Source organism: Hyaena hyaena, unplaced genomic scaffold (assembly GCF_003009895.1).
Source record: "Hyaena hyaena isolate Hyena2069 unplaced genomic scaffold, ASM300989v1 scaffold_169, whole genome shotgun sequence".
Taxonomy (NCBI): Eukaryota; Metazoa; Chordata; class Mammalia; order Carnivora; family Hyaenidae; genus Hyaena; species Hyaena hyaena.
In genome coordinates this window covers 671,059-690,432 of record NW_024080801.1, presented here as the reverse complement: position 1 = coordinate 690,432, position 19,374 = coordinate 671,059, and the positions used below count along the sequence as shown (strand labels likewise).

Sequence of the window (19,374 nt, the reverse complement as noted above, 5' to 3'; positions counted from 1 at the left end):
GTTTGTTATTTCTTCTACCCACAACCCCATTCCCCCAGCTCTACCATGGCAGAGTCCAGCGTACTGGCCAGACATACATAATGGCTATCTCTTCACGAGGGGGACCAGAGCGCCCTTCTTTTTCATCACCCTCACCTCTGCACACGGCTGGGCTCCAAGACTTTGATGATAACTGGATGAGGGCAGGGGAGGAAGGAGGCAAGTTTCATTCAGAGGGAGGAAAGACCTAAGGAACCCCAGTTTAAATAAGCAGGGAAAAAGAGGATGAGGGGACCCCAGTGTCACCATAGAAAAGACCCACGAAGGCCTTAGATAGACATTGGGGCCTCATCTCCCCGTAGAGAGCCGACCCCTCCTCAGCAGGCACTTTGGTAGAGATGCCTGTTGGTCACGGCCCCATGTCTGCTGGCTACCTCCCTTGTCTTTTTCCTTACCGTGACCATCACTCACTTTCCAACCTTGGAAAGGCCCAGAACATTTGTCTCACATGGGCATGATTGGGATGGGGTGCCGGGGCACGGTGGTAGACTCAGCAGTCTTGCTCTGGGGGGTTGGAGAGCTGAGCGTCTGGTCAGGTGGAGTGAAGGCAGGTCCATAGAAACAGAAGAGGGTGGGCAGGGCTCCAGGCCCTGGAAAGACAAGGGACTAATGGTCACGGAACTCAGAGGGGACCTGGGGCTCTGCCTGGCAAGTGGGGGTGGCCTGGGTATGACCGAGGTCATGTGGAAGCTTCCCAGGTGTTGTCATACACTCAGGGCCCCCGTGCAATTGCTGGGAGTAAATTCTGCCTTTGCTTGTACAGTGGGTATGTCTAGAACGCCATCCCCACACACCTAAGCTTTCTATGCCACATGTAGTTTTGCTTGTCCTTTGTACTCAGCTTGGGGTCACCTTCTGGAGCACATCCTATGGTTTGACTCAGGTGCCTCTCATGGCTCCTGAAACCTCTGCTTTATCCCCGCCCATCGCTCTTACTCCACTGCTCCATGATCAGCTGCTTACTTGTCCGAGAGCAATTATTCATCTTTGTACTTCAGCACCAAGCCGAGGGCCTGGCCCGCGGCAGGGAATGAGCTGGACGCCATCTAGATTGGCAAAGAAAACATCTTCTCATTATTGCTCACCAATTTCTAATTATGCAGGCCATTCATGTCCCTTGCCTCACAGCAAGGAATCTCACAGCAACGAGTTGTCCAGATTTTCCAGTGGAAGCGAATGCCCTGATTGCTGAAGGGGTTTGTTCTGGGTCATTCAGTCGGTGAGCAGCTGAGTAAGAATGCAGACTTTTATCTGATTCCCAAATCCAAATACTTCCCTCTATCTCAAAAACCTTAAGGCGGTGATTCCCAAACCTGGCTACGAGTCACGGAGGGTGGTGTAAAAAACATACAGATTCCTTGATGATAGGATACCAGCATAGAGTTCAAGGGCAAAAGAGGGAGAGAAGAAAGGGAAGGAGAGAGAGAGCAATTATAAATGCTAGATCAAATAAGAGCTCCCTCAGACTATTATGGTCTATTTTGGCACCCTATTATGGTCTAAACAGGGAATACTCTCAAACATAGCATGGTTTTGAGCAACCAGTGAAGTATCATGCAAGAGAATCCCTCTGATCTTGAGGCTAGAAATATTGCTGTGGAAATGGCCTGGGGTTACATCACGAGCCAAGAGAGCAGGGAGTATAATCCTAGCATACTGCTTGGCATATAATATAAAGTCTTAATATGGTAAATGAAATTACCAGGTTTTCAGTCATAGGAATTACCCCACAGGAGAAAGCATGGAAGGTTCAGATGAGGGTGCAGGACCAATTAAACCCAAGGGCCAGGATAGTAAAATCAAAGAGGAAAAGGAGAGGAGGTTTTAAGGATGCCAAATGCTCCGTATCTAAGGTGCCAGGGAGGGACTGTTGGGACGCTGATGGAATAAGGAAAAGACACAGTTAAAAATTGCCCAAGTCATCAAAAGAAGGAATAAGAAGACCCTTCTCTTGTCTCAGCAGGAAGTCAATAGGTCTGGGGTGAAGGTGATAAGTCACAGAAACAGGTAAGCTCACGCTGTCCAGGGTCATGGGGGTTGCTGGGTAGAGATAAGAACTCTAACAAGTGGCTGTTTGCAGGTGAGGGACATAGGGAAGCAATCCCATAGGTACAGGTATTGCTTATTTGAAAATATAGACGACTGACCCCTGCCTAAGACCGATGCATTCTGAAAAGATTGGAAACGTGTGCTTGTAACCATCTCGGAATCCTGCGTGAGGGTCCTGGGTGGTCACGGAGGAGCCGTTCCTGTCTTCCCAGTTCCCGTGGGGACCTTGGGGGAGGCCCTGAGCCTCCTGACGCTCAGCTGCCTCTGTGCAGGGTTTGGGGGGCGGAGGGCCCTGCAGGCACATGTTACAACTTCCCTTCAAGAAAGTCATTTGCCTTCTCTTGTCCTTTAGGTTTGCTTCCAGCTCAAGAGGAAGTTGATTCAGACTGATGACTGGGGTTGCAGTGAATTTCTTCACTTCCTTTCTTGATTCCTGTCTTACTTATTCTTAAATTCATTCTGGTTTCCGTGTGAGATGGTGTCCTGCTCACCTCTTGACTTTTCAGTGACCCTTGCCCCGGTGTCAGTGTCCTGTGCCCTTCCTGATCTTTGCAGACAGGGTGTCCTCACGGCCACCTTGGTTCACATCAGGCTGGCCCGTCCCATCTAGGCATGGACAAGGACTTCCAGATAGATCTCTGTGGTCTAGGAGAAAGTGCTGGAGCCTGCAGCCATCATTCTGAAACCAGTATTCTGACAGGGGCTGGCTGTGGGAGCCCGGGATGCACATCTTCTTTCTGGCTCACCCCTTCATCATGGTGTGGGCTTCGACCCCCTTCAGCTCAAACAGTCTAACTACTGTGTATTGTCTCTTTAGCTACTCTTTTTTTTTTTTTTTTCCTGCAAGCTGTTTCAAGGCAGGGGCCCAGACATCTTGACCTTTGGTTCCCTTAGATTTTCCATCCATAGCTTTCTCCTGGACTGGTCAGTAGTGGGTGCATCGTATGGGCTGTTCACTATAAGGACTTACAAACACCACCTCACTGTTTTCTGTTCACATACATTAGCGCCCTCAATAGGCAGGGTGGATTCGCAAAGTAGGCTTTATTATTATAACAGGACATTAAGATGGGATGTTTTCTAGCTCAGTTTTCAAAGGCTGAGAACAAATAGCATGTGATATCCAGGGCTAGACCGTCGTGCAAGGCTGACCAAGGGAGTGGCTCAACCTGGTTCTACCCACATTAGACCATCACCCACTCCAACCATATTAAAGAATATGAACGACCAATTTTCAGGGCTAATGATGGAGGATTTGGAGTTTTGTTATTAGTCTGGAGCAGACCTTTTGTTATGAGGAAAACAACGAGTTATGCCTGAGGTTTGGTCCAAGGGCAGGATAAAATATACCTCTGATTAGGGATAACAATATATTAGTTTCCTATGGATGCTGGAACAAATTATCACAACTGTATGAGCTTAAAACAATACAGAATTATTGTCTCACTGTTCTGTAGATCAGAAATCCGACATAAAGGTCAGTGGGCTAAAACCAAGCTGGCTGCAGCTACATTCTTTTATAGAGGATCTAGGGGAGAATCTATTTCTTTGCTTTTTTCCAGCTTCTACAGGCCACTCAATGCCTTCCTCCACCTCCAGAAATGTTGGGCCAAGTCCTTCTCACACCGCCATCTCTCACATCCTGTCTCCTATCTCCCTCCTCTACTTTTGAGGACCCACCTGGTAATTGTTATTACATTGGGCTCACCTGGGTAATCGCAGATACCTTCCCCATCTTAAGGTCAGCTGCCTAGCAATCTTTTTTTTTTTTTATTTCTGAGAGAGAGAGAGAGAGAGAGAGCGAGTGTAAGCAGGGGAGGGTCAGAGAGAGAGGGAGACACAGAATCTGAAACAGTCTCCAGGCTCTGAGCTAGCTGTCAGCACAGAGCCTGACATGGGAGATCATGACCTGAACCGAAGTCGGACGCTCAACTGACTGAGCCACCCAGGTGCCCCATCTGCCTAGCAATCTTAACTCCACCTTTGACTAATGCCTTCTTGTTGTGGAGCCTTAGTCATCCACAGGTTCTAGGAACTGGGGAGAAATGTTATTCTGCCTACCACGCACAGGGAGTAATAGGCAGAAATAAAAGTGTTTCCAGCATACACCTTGTTAAGCATTGCTCACCCAGTAAACTTAATGGAATCCATTCTACAGGTAAGGAAAATAAAGATCAGAGAACTTAAGAGTAGCATCCATTCTTTTTTTAAATTTTAATTTCAAACCCTTGTATTAAAGGCTGACTTTATTTATTTATTTATTTTTGAGAGACAGAGAGAGTGTGAGCAGGGGAAGGGCAGAGAAAGGAGACACAGAATCCGAAGCAGCCTCCAGGCTCTGAGCTGCCAGCACAGAGCCTGACACGGGGCTCGAACTCATGAACCGCAAGATCATGACCTGAGCGGAAGTCAGCCGCTTAACCGACTGAGCCACCCAGGTGTCCCTAAAGGCTGACTTTAAGAGGAGAGTCCATTCTTGACTGTGCATTGGAATTCTCTGATGCTTGGCCCCACTGACTTCCTCCAGGATTCGGATCTAACTGATCTGGGATGTGGTATTGGGACTGATATTTCGTTAAAGGGCTCAGATGATTCTAGCCGATGGCCAAGGCTGAGAACCACTGGGCTGAAGGAATTACTCCAAGTCATTCTGCTACTGTGAGCACCTGGCAGGGCATGGAACAATGCCTGGGTCTACCTTAGTCCAAAGCCCCCGCTAAGGTGTTGGTGGCTGAGGAAACTCACGCTTCTACCCAGTGACTGTCTCGTCATTCATCTCTGCTAACTGCACTCCAGCTGCATTGGCACAGCAGTATCTTCACTCTAGGAAATAAGTCATGTTTGTCTAGTCAGATCATGGTAAGCCCATTCCCTATTGTCAGTGGTTGGTCTAAAAGTGGGGATGCAACTCCATTATGGCCAATGAGATGTAAGGGGAATTTTGCTGGGAATTGCTGGGGAGGAAGTTTTTCCGAGAAAAGAAAGAGGCACTTGAAGGGAAGGCTACCATGCCTTGCTTTCTTCCAGCATGGATGCCATCAAGAGCAAATGTGATGTCCGGAACTGTGGCAGCCATTCTGTGTCAGTGAAATGAGACATCATCCATGTGCTGAAGGCAGCAAAGACGAGGGCTGGAAAGAGTCTGGGACCTTGACCAATCCTAGGATTACCCACCTCCTTACGTATCCTTTCTTTAAGGCACTTAAGTTGGGTGTTTGGTTCTTGCACTGAACTATCCTGATGGATCCTCTAAGCAGGTTAGAGGTTACCAGAGGTCTTCAGTGCTTTCGGTAGGGCTTTGCACAATACACGATGTCATTATAGACCTACGTGAATTCTAGGGAGTGCAAGGAAATAGAGAAGTCAGAAGATCTGGGTTGAACTCTGATTGTCCACCTCCTCCCTGTAAGAAATTAGGCACTCCACAAGCCTTTCTGAGACTCGCCTTCCACATCTGCAGAATGGGGGCGATGGTCCCAACATAGGAAGTATTAATGAGTCTGATCTGTGCCCAGATGAGATGGATATATGTAAACATATGACACACCACATAAATGACAGAGTCTGATAATCAGCTCCATCTGCTTTTACTCTGGGTTAATTCTCTCTCTCTTGCTTTGTCTCCCTGTCTCTCTCTGGGATGTGTGTGTGTGTGTGTGTGTGTGTGTGTGTGTGTGTGTGTGTATGTGTGGGTGTATGTGTGTGATTAAGAGAGAAGAGAGTTTTAAACAGATCTGCCTTCCTAAGTGTGTCCTTTAGGGGGGTAAATGATAAAATCTGTTACTTATCTGGGAGCTCAAAGCAACCATAATTGAGGTAATAATTCTATCTCCTTCAGTCTACCCTGCTCACATTCAATCAAGTCCTATCAATTTTGCTTCCTAAAAGGTTCTCAGATCTCTGCCTTCCCCCATTTCTACCCTCACTGCCTTAATACAGACCTCATTTTCTCTTGCTTAGACTATTACTCTGACCCAGTTGGTCTCCCACCTCCATTCTGGAACCTTCACAAGAGAATTCTAACACACAGGTGGGACTGTGTAACCCGGGGGCCCACCCTCGATGCATCCTCCTTTCTTGTGTTACTATCAACACCTGTTCACCTATCCTTTTCTCTCTCCAGAGGCCAGGATCCCTGCCTTGCTGGCAAATCAGCACTGGGCCTGGGGTGGAGAGAATTTTCCACAAATATCGGTTGGAAGGAAGCAGCAGCCTGGGGTTCCAGCCTCAGGAAGATCATGAAGATGTGGTTTGGTGTCTCCCAAGGATTGTCTTAAATAAACAAATCTGAGCCATGCACGCATGTAGACATTTTATTGAAAGTTAGTGGCTATTTTAGAGAGTAAGATGCCCTTGGTGGCAGCCTGAGAGGGGGTGGCAGATTGGGCAGGGGCAGCTTGGGAGACGGTCACTTGCTGTAGCTCTTGGAGCCTGGCTCTCCGGTCAGCCGGTCCTCCTCTTCACTCTCTGCTGGCGGCCCCTGCTTGGCCTCATCTGAAACAGGAGAGGCAAGGCTGGTCCAATCGAATCAGGTCTTCTCCCTCATCTCTTCCCCTTTGGCCCTAAGAGAACCCAGCCTCTGATGGGCCTTTCCAATGATTGCTCAACAGAGGGGCATCAGATACACCACTACATAGCCAGCCATGCTAAGGGTACAGTGGGACTTGGGATCAACAGAGAGCCACTTGACCTGGAGGCTAATGCATCATTGGGCGTCTAAAGCACGTTGGGCAGGGTCATGTCCCTGCTGAATGTTCCAATCCCATCTCTTGCTGCATGGAGAAATTCCATGCTTCTGAAAACCATCAGCCCCACCATCACTTCCCCGGGAAGACTTTCCAGACCGTCCCTCTGCTAGGCTCCCACTGGCTTGGGCAGCGACTTCCGTCATGGTGCTGGGAAAGCCAAGGGGCCATTTGCTGGGTTACATCATACACTCCCTCATTCTTCCCGGAAGCTTCTTAAAGGCATTGCATTTATTTCTGTATTTCAAGGGCCCTCATCATGATTCATTTTCTGTCTTTAACTCCTGTTCAACAGAAGTTCTCTCTTCAGCAGGAAGAGGTGGTAATGCCCACTTCTTCCCTGGCTAGAAATCCCACACTGAGGCCCCAGTGTCCTCGCCGCCCCCCCCCCTCTCTTTCTCTTACTTCCCCCTCCGGGCCCCATCAGAGCAGGAGAACCCCCAGAACTGGGGGCTCCTTGTGGAAAAGTGCTCAGTGATAGCACCCTATGATTCACAGGCTCCACTGTTCCCCACTCAGTGAGCGCAGTTAATGCAGAGGGTTACCAACCAACCTGCCCTCTGCCCAGCCTCCACCTGCCCTCTGCCCAGCCCCCTGCCCTCTCCAGCCTCCCCACCTGCCGTGGCCTTCAGAGACTGGATGTACTTGGACCAGAAGGAGCAGTCAGCGCTTTTCAGGCCCTGTCGATTGGGAAGCAGGACACTGAACTCCTTGTAGATCTCCCCGCCGGCACGTGGGACAAAGTCAGGCCAGGGGGCTGCAAATTCGGGGGCTTTCCTTGAGAACTCATGTGGGTAGTTGGGATTTCTGGGAAAATGACAAGAGAGAAACTTCCATGAGGGAAACATATCATTCCTTGTATCACTTGGGATCACTTTCCACTTGGACTCAGGGTCTAGGGACCAGATCACACACTTTTAGGTGTCAGGGCAGAGTTTGAACCTGGCTGATCTGATGTCTAGCACTGTGCTCTCTTGCTGCATTACAAACGGCTAGAAAGGCCCCTGACTCACCTCACCAATCTCAGGCCATTTCTGGAAAGGGAAAGACATGAGTTCATGACCCAGCAACATACTCAGCGAGATATTTTGTTCTCATGCCGGGGGGGAGGCGCTACTGTCCTCCTGTGGGTGGAGACCAATGAAGGTGCTGAATAGCCAGCAATGCCCTGGATGCCCTCACCATGAAGACTCATCCTGCCCCAGTGTCAATAGCACTGAGCTCCAGGAACCCTGATCTGGAGCCATTACATGTGGCTGAATAAGGGAGCATGTGATTGGAGCTTCCCTTCACCGAGGTTAATCTCCACAGACTATCCTAGCTAGAAAAGGGAGACTGATACAGGGAGCCCAGTGGCAGGTGACCACAGTGGCTGGAGGGTGGGGTAGGGTTAGTCCACCAATGTGGCCTTAGCGTTCAAAGGGAGGAAAGGAGGCGTGATGGCAGCAGCAGGCACATGCCGTCCACTCACCCGGATCGGATGAAGTTGGAAAAGAACTGCATGATTTTCAGTGACAGGCTTTTCTCCTCCAGAGTAAACTGCCCCTCATAGGTAGGGTGGAAGGGAAGGCCAAAGGCATACTGAACGTCTGTCAGCAATTCCAAGCTGAGAAAACACATGGGAATAAGAAGAAGCAAAAATGAAAGGAATCATCAACTATGGAAAAGTCCAACGACCCAAATCCAATATTCCTCCCCAAATGAAGACTTTTCTTTCTTTATGTTTAGGATTCTGTTTTTGTGCTTAGTTTGTTTAATTGAGATTTGGTTTGGCCTTTAGTCCAATGGCCCCCCAGATCCAGGACACATCTATTGGCTGAAGCGTAGCACCCACCTCTCTGCAAACAGTGCCTGTGAGCGACTTTCCAAGAGAATGCTCTTTGGACCATACTCCATGACATTTGCAATGTCAATAGAACATCTGTTTGTTCAAAATAGGCTGTAGGGGCCCCTAGGTGGCTCAGTTGGTTAAGCATTTGACTTCAGCTCAGGTCATGATCTCGCAGTTCATGAGTTCGAGCCCCACATAGGGCTCTGTGCTGACAGCTCAGAGCCTGGAGCCTGCTTCGGATTCTGTATCTCCCTCTCTCCCTCCCCCACTCATGATCTCTCTCTCTCTCTCTCTCAAAAATAAATAAACATTAAAAAATAGTCTGTATTTTGAGCCCCTTCTCTGTGTTAACCTTTGTTCATACGACTTACACTCGCATACCTCTTCAAGGATGACATTCACCATATAGCCTAGGCCAGTGCCTAACACAGCATTGCTGGCTGGTCAATAAATATATCGTATGACTGAAATGAACAACTAATAAGCAGCATGCAGGAGGGAATAAAAATTTAGAGGCCAGACGAGAGGTTTGAGTGGACTGGGTTGGAGCTGTCTTGGGGAGACGTGCTCAGGGCTACCCAGGGCCATGGGGGTGAACCCTGGGAGAGTGTCAAAGTGGAAAAGCTAGAAGGGACTTCACAGCTGTGTAGTAAAGAACCTGACTTTCCCCAAAGACTTTGTGCCCTGTGATCATACCTTTGTTTAGGGCAGAGGCTGATTGCACCGAATTTTCCACAAATACAGTCACACTTGACAGTCTTAGGGTGGGGACAGGTCACACCAAAAGACCATATGACTTAGGGTGGGGGAGTTAGGTCACACGGTATCAGTGGACCTAGAGCCTGAGATCAACCATGGGCAATCAATCAACCAGTCAATCGTGCCTATGTAACTGGGCTCTAATGAAACCTCTGAACGCCAAGTTTGGGTGAGCCTCTCTGGTTGGTGCTACCCTGCGGGCACTGTGACACATCAGGGGGGCAACCCTTCCTGACTCTACTAAGAGGGGAATTGTGGGGCTCTGTGTTTGGAACCCTCCTGGGCTCTGTGTTGTACGGCTCTTCCTTTGTCTGGTCTGAATTCACTCCTTTCCCTGTATAATGTAACCGTGAGTCTAGCAGCTTTCAGTGAGGTCTGTGAGTCTTTCTAGAGAATAATCAAGCCTGAGGGTGGTTTGGGGAGGCCCTTGAATTTGCACTTGGTGTCAGAAGTGAGTATGGTCTTGTGTGGACACTGCACTCTCTCACCTTGTAGTCGGCCACAGCTTATCACAAGAGCCAACTCTAATTCCACAGATGAAGACAACGAAGTCCAGAGACATTTCCTGACTTACCCAGAGGCACGCAGTGAATTGAACAGAGGTGTCAGCTCAAGAGCATTGCTGGGGACATGATCTAGCAGGGGACATGCAGCCTAGCAGCCCCTCCTGGGCCTGAGTCCTCCCCCTTTCAAGCCGGTGACCTCTGACAAGTTACATGGCCTCCCTGATTCCCTGTTTTGTCATCTCTGGAGCAGGTACACAAATACTGGCTTCACAGGGTCATTGTCAAGGTTGGAATAAGACGGTATTTGTAGCAAGGACTTGAAAGGTAAGGGGAACATTCTTTCTCATCCACCCTTCTACTTTCTATGTAATCATCATCATCAAGCTAAAAGCGGTGTTTCCGGCCATGGGTACAGAACGCCACCAGTGGTTCTCATCTGTGCTGTTATAACAGGAAGTCACCCACTGGACGCATGGGTGGGAAAGGGCTGGGGCCAGCTCGCTCCCGGATACAAGTGGTTTGTGTGGATGTGAAATCACCCTGAGGGCAGGCACAACGTTTCGGGGACAGCATAGCTCTGCCTATGAATCAGAGGGATTCGTGGTGGTTATTCCAGAGACTGGGAAGGGGAACCCTCAACCTCAAGGGTGTGAAAGGGAACATATCAAGCCAACTAAGCACCTTCCCTGTTGTCCGTCCTCTCACAGGCTGAGAACTGAGGTGACCAATGGGACAGGGCTGGGCCCGATGCTCAGGTGCCTAGCCTAGCCTGGGGACCTCCAGGGGTTCAAGGGCCGGGCAATTCCCCTTGGGACCATGAGCATGATTGATTGCCAAGTGCACATCTGACTGTCAGCAGGGCATGGGGGGAACAACATGGGACTGAGTCACTCTGCTGAATCAGCTCTGTCACTTACTGCCGGAGTAACCCTGGATGAGTCACTCTGTGTAGGTCTCAGCTTGCTCATCGTGAAGCACCAGACCGAACCAGCCACGGCACATGTGAGCCAGTTCCAAGCGCTTTGACGAGAGCCGGGCAGCGTTGTGATCAAGGTTACTGTGTGTCAACACCAGGCTCCACAATGGAAGGGGCCGTGGAAGGGACGGGAGCCCCTGTGAGACAAACAGGGCTAATGGCATGGGTTAAGAGGGGAATTTCTATGACAGAGTGTGGTGGCTCTCTGCAAACAGTGGCAAGTACCCTGCACGCATTTAGAGAGGGTTTTAACCTTATTCCCGAGCAGGGAGCAGGAAGGGGTAGTGGCATCAGTATTTATACATCCTGGCACCCAAAGAGCTAAGTCCCTTGTCCAGAGCCCAGAAGCATCTGCTCACTGTGCTCGGTCAAGTGCGGACAAGCACCCAGAGTCTGCCATGGCCGAGGTCACCTGTTTACAGCCAGCTCGACTCAGACTCAGTGCCTGTTTGCAGGTGCCATTTTCCTGGTGTTGCGTCAGGAACCAGAATGGGCTTCTGACCATCCAACACTGCGGACCCGCCAAGGACATCAGTGGTACCATCTGTATATTTCCCAGGCGGTGACCCAAGATGCCGCCACATGCCTCAGACATGGGAGTGCCAGGACCCGGAGCCAAACCCCCCAGACCCCAATCCAGTTCTCTGTCTACATGTGTGTAGGGGCTGAGGGTCACTGAAAAGCACTAAGGACCCAGCTTCTCAGTGATGTTGTAAGACTTGGAGGGAAAAGGAACACAGAGAAAAAGCAAGCCAGGAAGACAGAATTAATGCAGTAAAACTCATCTCTCACGTACCCTTTCTTGGTAGCTGCCAGGTTCCCTTCACCCCATCCCCACCCCGCCCCTGGTTATCTCGAGGGCCCAGAGTGATTTGCAGGGTGTTTACTGTGGAGGAAGGTCAGGCTCCAGGAGGGCATTTTGTCACCAAGGCCCCGCACTGGAACGTGGCGATGCCAGACCTACGCCGGGTCTGTGATTCCAAAGCCAGCTGAGCCCTGATCTCCCCACGCACCCTAAGGGCTGCCCAGCCCCCGGGGGCTGCAGAGGAGCCAGGGCAGCCTGCCATGAGCAGGGGACATCCTTTCCCCTCTGCTGCCACACCGGGGCCGCCCCTTCCCCTGCGGTGTGGAGAAGGGGCCCCGTCTGTTTCCCAGAGGCCCTTCAGGGAAAGTGGCCAGATGACTTTTCCACGGCTGCCCTGAGAAATGACCACAAACTCAGTGGCTTAAACCAACACAAACATGCTATCTCATCGTCCCCAGAGTTCAAGGGCCCAGCATGGGTCTCGCTGGGCTACAATCAAGGCGTCAGCAGGCTTTGTTCCTCCTGGAGGCTCCGAGGGGGAACCTGCCTCCTGGTTGTGACAGGATTGGGGTCACTGAGGCAGGGGACACAGTTCCCGTTTTCTGCCTGGCTGTCAACTGAAGGCCGCTCTGAGCTCTGGAGGCCACGGCTGGTGGCCTCCCTCCTCTACCATCAGGGCCTACGTGCGGCATCTCTGACACGGTCCTCTGCCTCTCACTTTCGCTCTGAAGGACTCGTGTCCTTACACGGGGCCGCTGGGATAACCCTGAATAATCCCCTGTCCCAGGAACCTTAACCACAGCTGCCAAGTCCCTTTGTCACGTAAGGTAACACAGTCACAGGTCGTGGGGATTAGGATGTGGATGTGTCGAGGGGCTTCTGTTCTGCCTACCACAGCAGCCTGTCTGTCCTTTATTTCTTCCAAACAGTTGCGTTCCAACAGCGTAGTGAGCAGGGTTTAAATCCCAGCTCAGCCACCTAGGATCTGGGAAGTCTTGGGCAAACTGCATGATCATTCTGGGCCTCAGTGTCCCCATCTGTCAAATGGTGACACAATCAGGCTTCCAAACATTAAACGAGGTGGAGCAATATTTCAAATTTCTTGGGGCACCTGTGGGGGCTCAGTCGGTCAAACGTCTGACTCTTGGTTTCGGCTCCGGTCTTGAACCTCACGGTTCGTGAGCTCAAGCCCCGAGTGGGGCTCCGTGTTGATAGTGTGGAGCCTGTTTAAGATTCTCTCTCGCCCTCTGTCTCTGTCCCTCCCCTGCTCATGCTCAATCTCTCTTTCGAAATAAATTAATTAATTAAAAAATATTTCAAATCTCTTGCTCAGTCTGTAGCTCATCTACTCATTCCCTTTTCCTCCCTACCTGCGAGAAACACCTGAACACTTATGCGGGGGGGGGCGGGGCTTTAACCTGAGAGTTCCATTGCAGGGTTCCGGGGGACCGTGAGTTCCCTGAAATTATATGTGAAACGGTGAAACGCTGTATATCGATGCTATCTCGGGAGGGGCTTCGTAGCCTTCCTCACCTTCTCAGGAAGATCGCTGCCAATGGTGTGCTGGTTAAACTTTAACAATTGCCTTTTGCCAATTTCCGTGTTGTAAGCCCTCTTCCAGAGAGAATCTAGACTACCAAGGTGCCATCATGGATCTCGGAGTCGGGAAAGATGGCTCTTAGGAGCAGGTACGGGTCCCCTCCAGCCTGCCACTGTCGGTGACCCTGGCAGGTGACAGAGCACCGCTTTTGGGAAAAGGCCTGGTCTTGCAGCCTATCTGATCTGTTTAATTTGAGAGGCTGTTGTGTATGAGGACTTCTTTGTTTTCTCCTTAGCAGAGCTGATCTTTATCAGGATGCTGGAGTTATTTCGAGCAGTTTAAGGCAGACATCTGGAGGAAGGGCCAACAGTGGGAGCCGGGGAAGAGGGCATTGAGGATCAGAGGACCCCGGGCCCCAGGCTGAGAGTCCCAGGACTCTCCAGAGGGAGAAGACGGGGTTTGCATTCTGTGTCCACGGAGGGAGACGCAGAAGAACATTCCAGGGACTGACAAGGTAAAAGGAGAGGCTTGCTAGCTGAGTGGTCATGGTGCTGGCAGGTGGGGGGGGGGGACACATACTTATTGGGCTTCCTTGCTCTGTGCTGGGTGTGATCACTGATAAATCATACGCCCAAACCTGCGGTGGTCATGTAGGCATGCGGTCACGCCTGGTGGTACTTTACGTTTAGCTGTCATTTGCTGCCTCTGGTAATAATTCTCCAGACCAACTTCCCCTCCCCTGGAGTTACTCTCCCAGGCTCAAGCCAGGTCTGGATCTCCTCACTGTCACATGCGGGCATGGGGACCAGGAGAGCTCTCTGCCCCAAGCCAGGTGAGCTGGGCTCAGACCCCGCTTCTGCCGCTGGCCCTCTGAGCCTGTTTTCCTACCTGTAGAATGGGTCTGATCATCTCTGTTCAGCCCTCCATGCGGCATCGCTGGATGCTCAGAGACTCTAGTGGATGGAGATCCCTCCAAAGTTTTCAAATTGCTCTCCAAGGAAGAGCCAGCGCTGCTGATGTTGGTGGTGCTACGTTCAGCCAGAGAGCAGGAGTAACTGATGGGCCACATGTCCCGGGGACGACTGTGAGTGTGACGTTTCAGTCTCAGGGTGCGAAAACGGTTCAGGGGGGATGCTGGCGGAACACAGGACGTCAGCACAAGACTGTCCTCGAGTCACATCTGGCGAATGCCTGCCGCGTGGGGTGCTGGGGACAGGGCTGGGGGTCACATCTGGCGCATGCTTGCTGCGTGGGGTGCTGGGGACAGGGGGGACGGGCAGGGGTCAGTCACAACCTGCCACGGAGCTCACAGCCGAACAGGAAATGCAGAGAAGCCGCCATTTTTAAAAGGGGTTGTGGGTTGTGTGATACACAGATAACAAATGATGAGAGTATTTACAAAGCCCCACAAGAAGAGAGAAAAGCAGCACCATTGTCAAAGGCATGGACAGGAGTGTGCGGAAAGTCAGGGAAGAAACCTCGCGGCTGGCGTGTGCCTTGGAAAGGGAGTAGGGGGTTAGTGAGTGGGCTTGGCGGGGAAGGGCCTTTAGAGCGAGACTCAGAGCAGGGGAAGTGATGGGGTGGCTTCTGTGAGAGCGGATAGGGACTGGGGTCTGGGAACAGAGGGGGAGGGGGCTGACTGGGGTCTGCGGCAGGGAGCGGAGTCCCCGGAGCTCTGGGGCTCGTCTCTTGCACCGAGAAGCACCTCATGCTGAAAAGTGAAATGGGTATTTTTCATGGTCCAGGAAAACCGAAAGTCTGGGAATCACTGACTACTCACTCGCTATGGTCCTTCGGGCTCTAGTTCTGTGAAAGGGGTGAGAATCGAGGCCGGAGGAATCGAAGGCCGCATCGTCAAGGGGTCGGGGGACATCAGCAGCTTCTAAGCAAGCAATCTCTGAGCTGCATTTCTTCTAGAAGTATTCCTGAGATGGTATGGGGGTGGCGGGACACTGGACCTGAGAAATCACAGGATTGCTGCATCTGTCCAGGAAGGACACAGGGTTGGTTCCGTTTACATCATGTTCCCCAACCTCTCCGTTCAGCCACCCTGATCGTCTTAAATCCTGCTGGTGTGGCCCCCGGGCCTGCAGTCTGGCCAACCAAAAGCCACATTTTAGAGATTAGTCATTGCACAAGCTCCTGACTTGAGCTCTGTTTCTGGCACAGGGGAATCATCATTCATGGCCCTTTGGGGCTGATTAGGGAGCACAGGGACCGAGGAGGTGGTGTCCCCAGAGGGAAGGACCTGAGCTGGGCTCCCCTCAAGGTGTAGACAGCGAGTGGGAAGGATCTTTCCCACCAGCGCTGTTCTGCATCGCAGAGGTCGCCCTTGAACTGACCCTGGGCTGAAGAGGCTTGTGCTGTGGACGGGCTCCCTACTCCTGTCCACCTGATCGACGGGTTTGAGAGCCTGTTGTTCCAGAGATTTCTGCCCTGGTTGTACTGTGGGAGGAAGTCTGTTGACCTCATCCCCGTAAAATATACTCCCTTTCTTATCTCTGGCCGGCATCTCTGGATAACTTCCTCCAACGGAAAATTCGGGGACAAGGAGGAATGGAAATCCTTCTGTTTCCCAGGCTTCTTTTTTTTTCTTTTTTGAGGGGTTGACACACTGTTAACGACCTTACAAATAGAAGCCTGTGAGTGTGCTTCTCTTTGGGCAAATCTAATATGCAAAGGTTCGGATTCTCCCTATGAGTTATCGAGAGGCAGTGACAGGCTTTACAAATGACTTTTGTTTTACAAAAAGGTTCACTAGGCGATGCTTTAAAAATGAGCTCCCTGATTTACTTTAAATAATACAATCTCACCTTCGGCCCCCAGTGAAATACCTGTAATATTTCCACAGACCGGAAAGCCCAGCAAAGCTGGGGGATACATTGTTTTGTGGTACAAGCAAAGCTCTCAATGGACCTGGTGTATTCACCTGGACATTTAATATTTTTTAAAAGTAAACTCTACACCCAGCATGGAGCTCAAACTCACAACCTTGAAATCAAGAGTCCCAGGCTCTACTGGCAGAGCCAGCCAGGCGCCCCCGAACCTGGACATTTTATTCCCAGTATGAGGCATAACAACTACTCTGCTCAGAAAAGGCTGCATTTTCCTAGCCCATTGCATCCCATTCTCCCCAGGAAGTTATGTGTTTACCCAGAGCCAACTGTGTTTGTCTCAAACCTGTTTATGCCAGTTGTGTTTGTCGTGGCAATTATAGAGTTTAATTAAATTAATTAAATATCATGTAGATACCCTGCTTTCAAGAAACCAAAGCTGGAAACCATAGGCTGTGGATTATGTTTGTGGTTTTGCAGGAATTTCGAAGGGAGCCTTTTCTGCCTCGCAAGCCTCCGACCCTGCACAGAGAGAACGGCGGGTGCCTGCACGTTCATGTGCGCAGAGGTGATGACATGTTTAAGGTGTATGCCTTCCTTGTTCATTTCTCAGGAGTTCCTGTCTTAATAGACTTTTCTGATTAACCAGCTGATCATCACCCTGGATAACACGGTTTCAAGTCTATTAAGAAAACACACCTGGTTTCTAGTGAACTAGGGGCACCGGGGTGGCTCAGTCAGTTGATCATCCAACTCTTGACTTTGGCTCAGGTCATGATCTCACGCGGTTCGTGAGTTCGAGCCCTGTGTCGGACTCTGCACTGACAATGCAGAGACTGCTTGGGATTCGCTCTCCCTCTCTCTCTGTTCCTCCCTTGCTTGAATGCTCACTCTCTCCCTCTCTCTCTCTCTCTCTTTCTCTCTCAAAATAAATAAACATTAAAAAAAATCTCTAATGCCTTTCCAACATATTCAGATAAAATACCATCTCCTTGCCTACCACGTCATACGAACTCCTATGTGAACTACAAGACCCTGTCTCCTACATCTCCAACCACCCTCCTCCTCCTCAACAAACTCCAGCTCCCTGGACTCCTTTTTTTCTTTTTCTTTTTTTTTTTTTAAATAATTTATTGTCAAGTTGGCTGATATACAGTGTGGTCTTGTCTTCAGGAGTACATTCCTGTGATTCATCACTTACATACAACAGCCAGTGCTCATCCCAACAAGTGCCCTCCTCAATGCCCATCACTTATTTTCCCCATCCCCCATCCCTCCACCCTCATCAACCTTAGTCTGTTTTCTGTATTTAAGAGTCTCTTATTGGGGCGCCTGGGTGGCTTAGTCGGTTGAACGTCCGACTTTCGCTTAGGTCATGATCTCGCGGTTCGTGGGTTCGAGCCCCGCATCGGGCTCTGTGCTGACTGCCAGCTCAGAGCCTGGAGCCTATTTCAGAGTCTGTATCTCCCTCTCTCTCTGACCCTCCCCTGCTCACGCTGTCTCTCTCTCTCTCTCTCTCCTAGAAATAAATAAAAATATCTTTAAAAAAAAAAGTCTCTTATGGCTTGCCTCCCTCTCTGTAACTTACATTTCCTTCCCTTCCCCTATGGTCTCCTGTTAAGTTTCTCACATTCCACATATGAGTGAAAACATGCTATCTGTCTTTCTCTGACTGACTTATTTCACTTTGCATAAAACCTCTAGTTCCCTCCACGTTGTTTCGAATGGCAAGATTTCATTCTTTTTCATCTCCAAGTAGTATTCCATTGTGTATATAAATCACATCTTCTTTATTCATTCATCAGTTGACGGACATCTAGGCTCTTTCCATAATTTGACTATTGTTGATAGCGCTGCTGTAAACAGTGGGGTGCATGCGCCCCCATGAATCAGCACCCCTGGATCCTGGATAAACTCCTAGTAGTGCTATTGTTGGATCGTAGGGTAGTTCAAATTTTAGTTTCCCTGGCTTCCTTCTTTATTCTCAAATATGTTGAGCTTTCTCCCTTTCTCCTTCTTAGGGCCATTTTCTGAGCTTGTGTGTGTTGTCTGCTCTTTGCCGCTTATCCTGAGCCCTCTGTCAGTCCCACCACCTGACTGCGGTGTTAACAAAGAGGACAGCCCCTCTCTGTCTTGTTGGCTGCTCCATCTCTAGGATCTGGAAGGGGATCTGGGGCATAGACGGCAGTAGGTAAATATTTGTTGAGTCAGTGCTGAAGAGGATACACTGCACGCACCCTCACATACCACGAGGCTGGAGTGGCCAGTGTTAGAAAATGTCTTACCTCCATCTTCACTGATAAATAATCATATTAATCACACAGGATGTGGCTACACAGGATGTAGCCAGGCCAATGGACTCCATTCAAGAATCCGGTCACTTAATATTTTCTTTGGGTCGCTAATTCCAACAAACTCAACAAGACAGTCAATTAAAGAGATAATATTTTGAATCTGGAATGTCAATGGCCCCTGGAATGCACGCACATGTCTAGAATGCAAATGTAGTGGTGTACAGAATGTCTTGAGTCTAGAATTTACGACTTTGTTTTCCAGAGTTGGGACATCTCATGAAGGAAGAACACTGCTGCCTCTTAAGTCATTTTGAATTTCTTTTTCTTCTGAGAGACTTGTTCCAAAAGCAAAATTAACCCATAACATCTAGAATATGCCACATGTTTAACCCACATTGACTTGAATCTCCATGCTATGAAGTAGATGTAACTATACCCATTTTATAGGCAGGGAAACAGGAAAAACCTGCTTGAAGGCAGGCTGCTAATGAATGGAAGAGATGGAATTAGAACCCCAGTTGATTTCCTTTCAAAGGATGCTTTCTTCCATTACACTGAACAGCTTCTCCCCAAGTTAAAGAATTGTCCAACATCCTCCTGAGGAGCCCTGGTAGGTGTGTAATTCCAAGAGCCATACCCCACCTCCATTCAGAGAGAAGTCAAGACTCATCTCTCTGAAACGTCCTCTGCAGGGTTGCAATGTGGGAAGGATACCTCAGGGTTCTGGGACCGAGGACTTTGAAAGGAGGTCCAGACCACAACACACAGCTCAAGCACGGTGGCCCACACACAGCCTCCCGGTGAATTTCCGTGGGAACCAGGAGCCGGCACCAGGGATCTGACGATGAAGGGCCTCCCTGTGCGCTCTGAAGTGGTCACCGCTCCCCTTCAGTGGCTGGTGCCCAGAGACTACCTCCTTTGTGGTTGTTTTCCTGGGACTTACTCATCTGCAATATGGATTCTTCCATTACAGCCCATCAAACAGTGCCGGAAGTC

At 50.0% G+C, this 19,374-nt stretch overlaps 1 protein-coding gene across 1 annotated transcript in view; it reads right to left on the bottom strand.

The window, feature by feature from the left end:
• Nucleotides 1–6,404: 6,404 nt before the first annotated feature.
• Nucleotides 6,405–19,374, bottom strand: part of TG (thyroglobulin) — a 254,014-nt gene continuing 241,044 nt past the window's right edge. The window contains exons 46-48 of the mRNA XM_039240195.1: nucleotides 8,305–8,439; nucleotides 7,450–7,640; nucleotides 6,405–6,582 (exon numbers count right to left, since the gene is read on the bottom strand). Of these exons, the coding sequence (XP_039096126.1) occupies nucleotides 6,497–6,582; nucleotides 7,450–7,640; nucleotides 8,305–8,439 (412 nt within the window). The 3' untranslated portion in view covers nucleotides 6,405–6,496. The remainder of the gene's footprint in view (nucleotides 6,583–7,449; nucleotides 7,641–8,304; nucleotides 8,440–19,374) is intronic.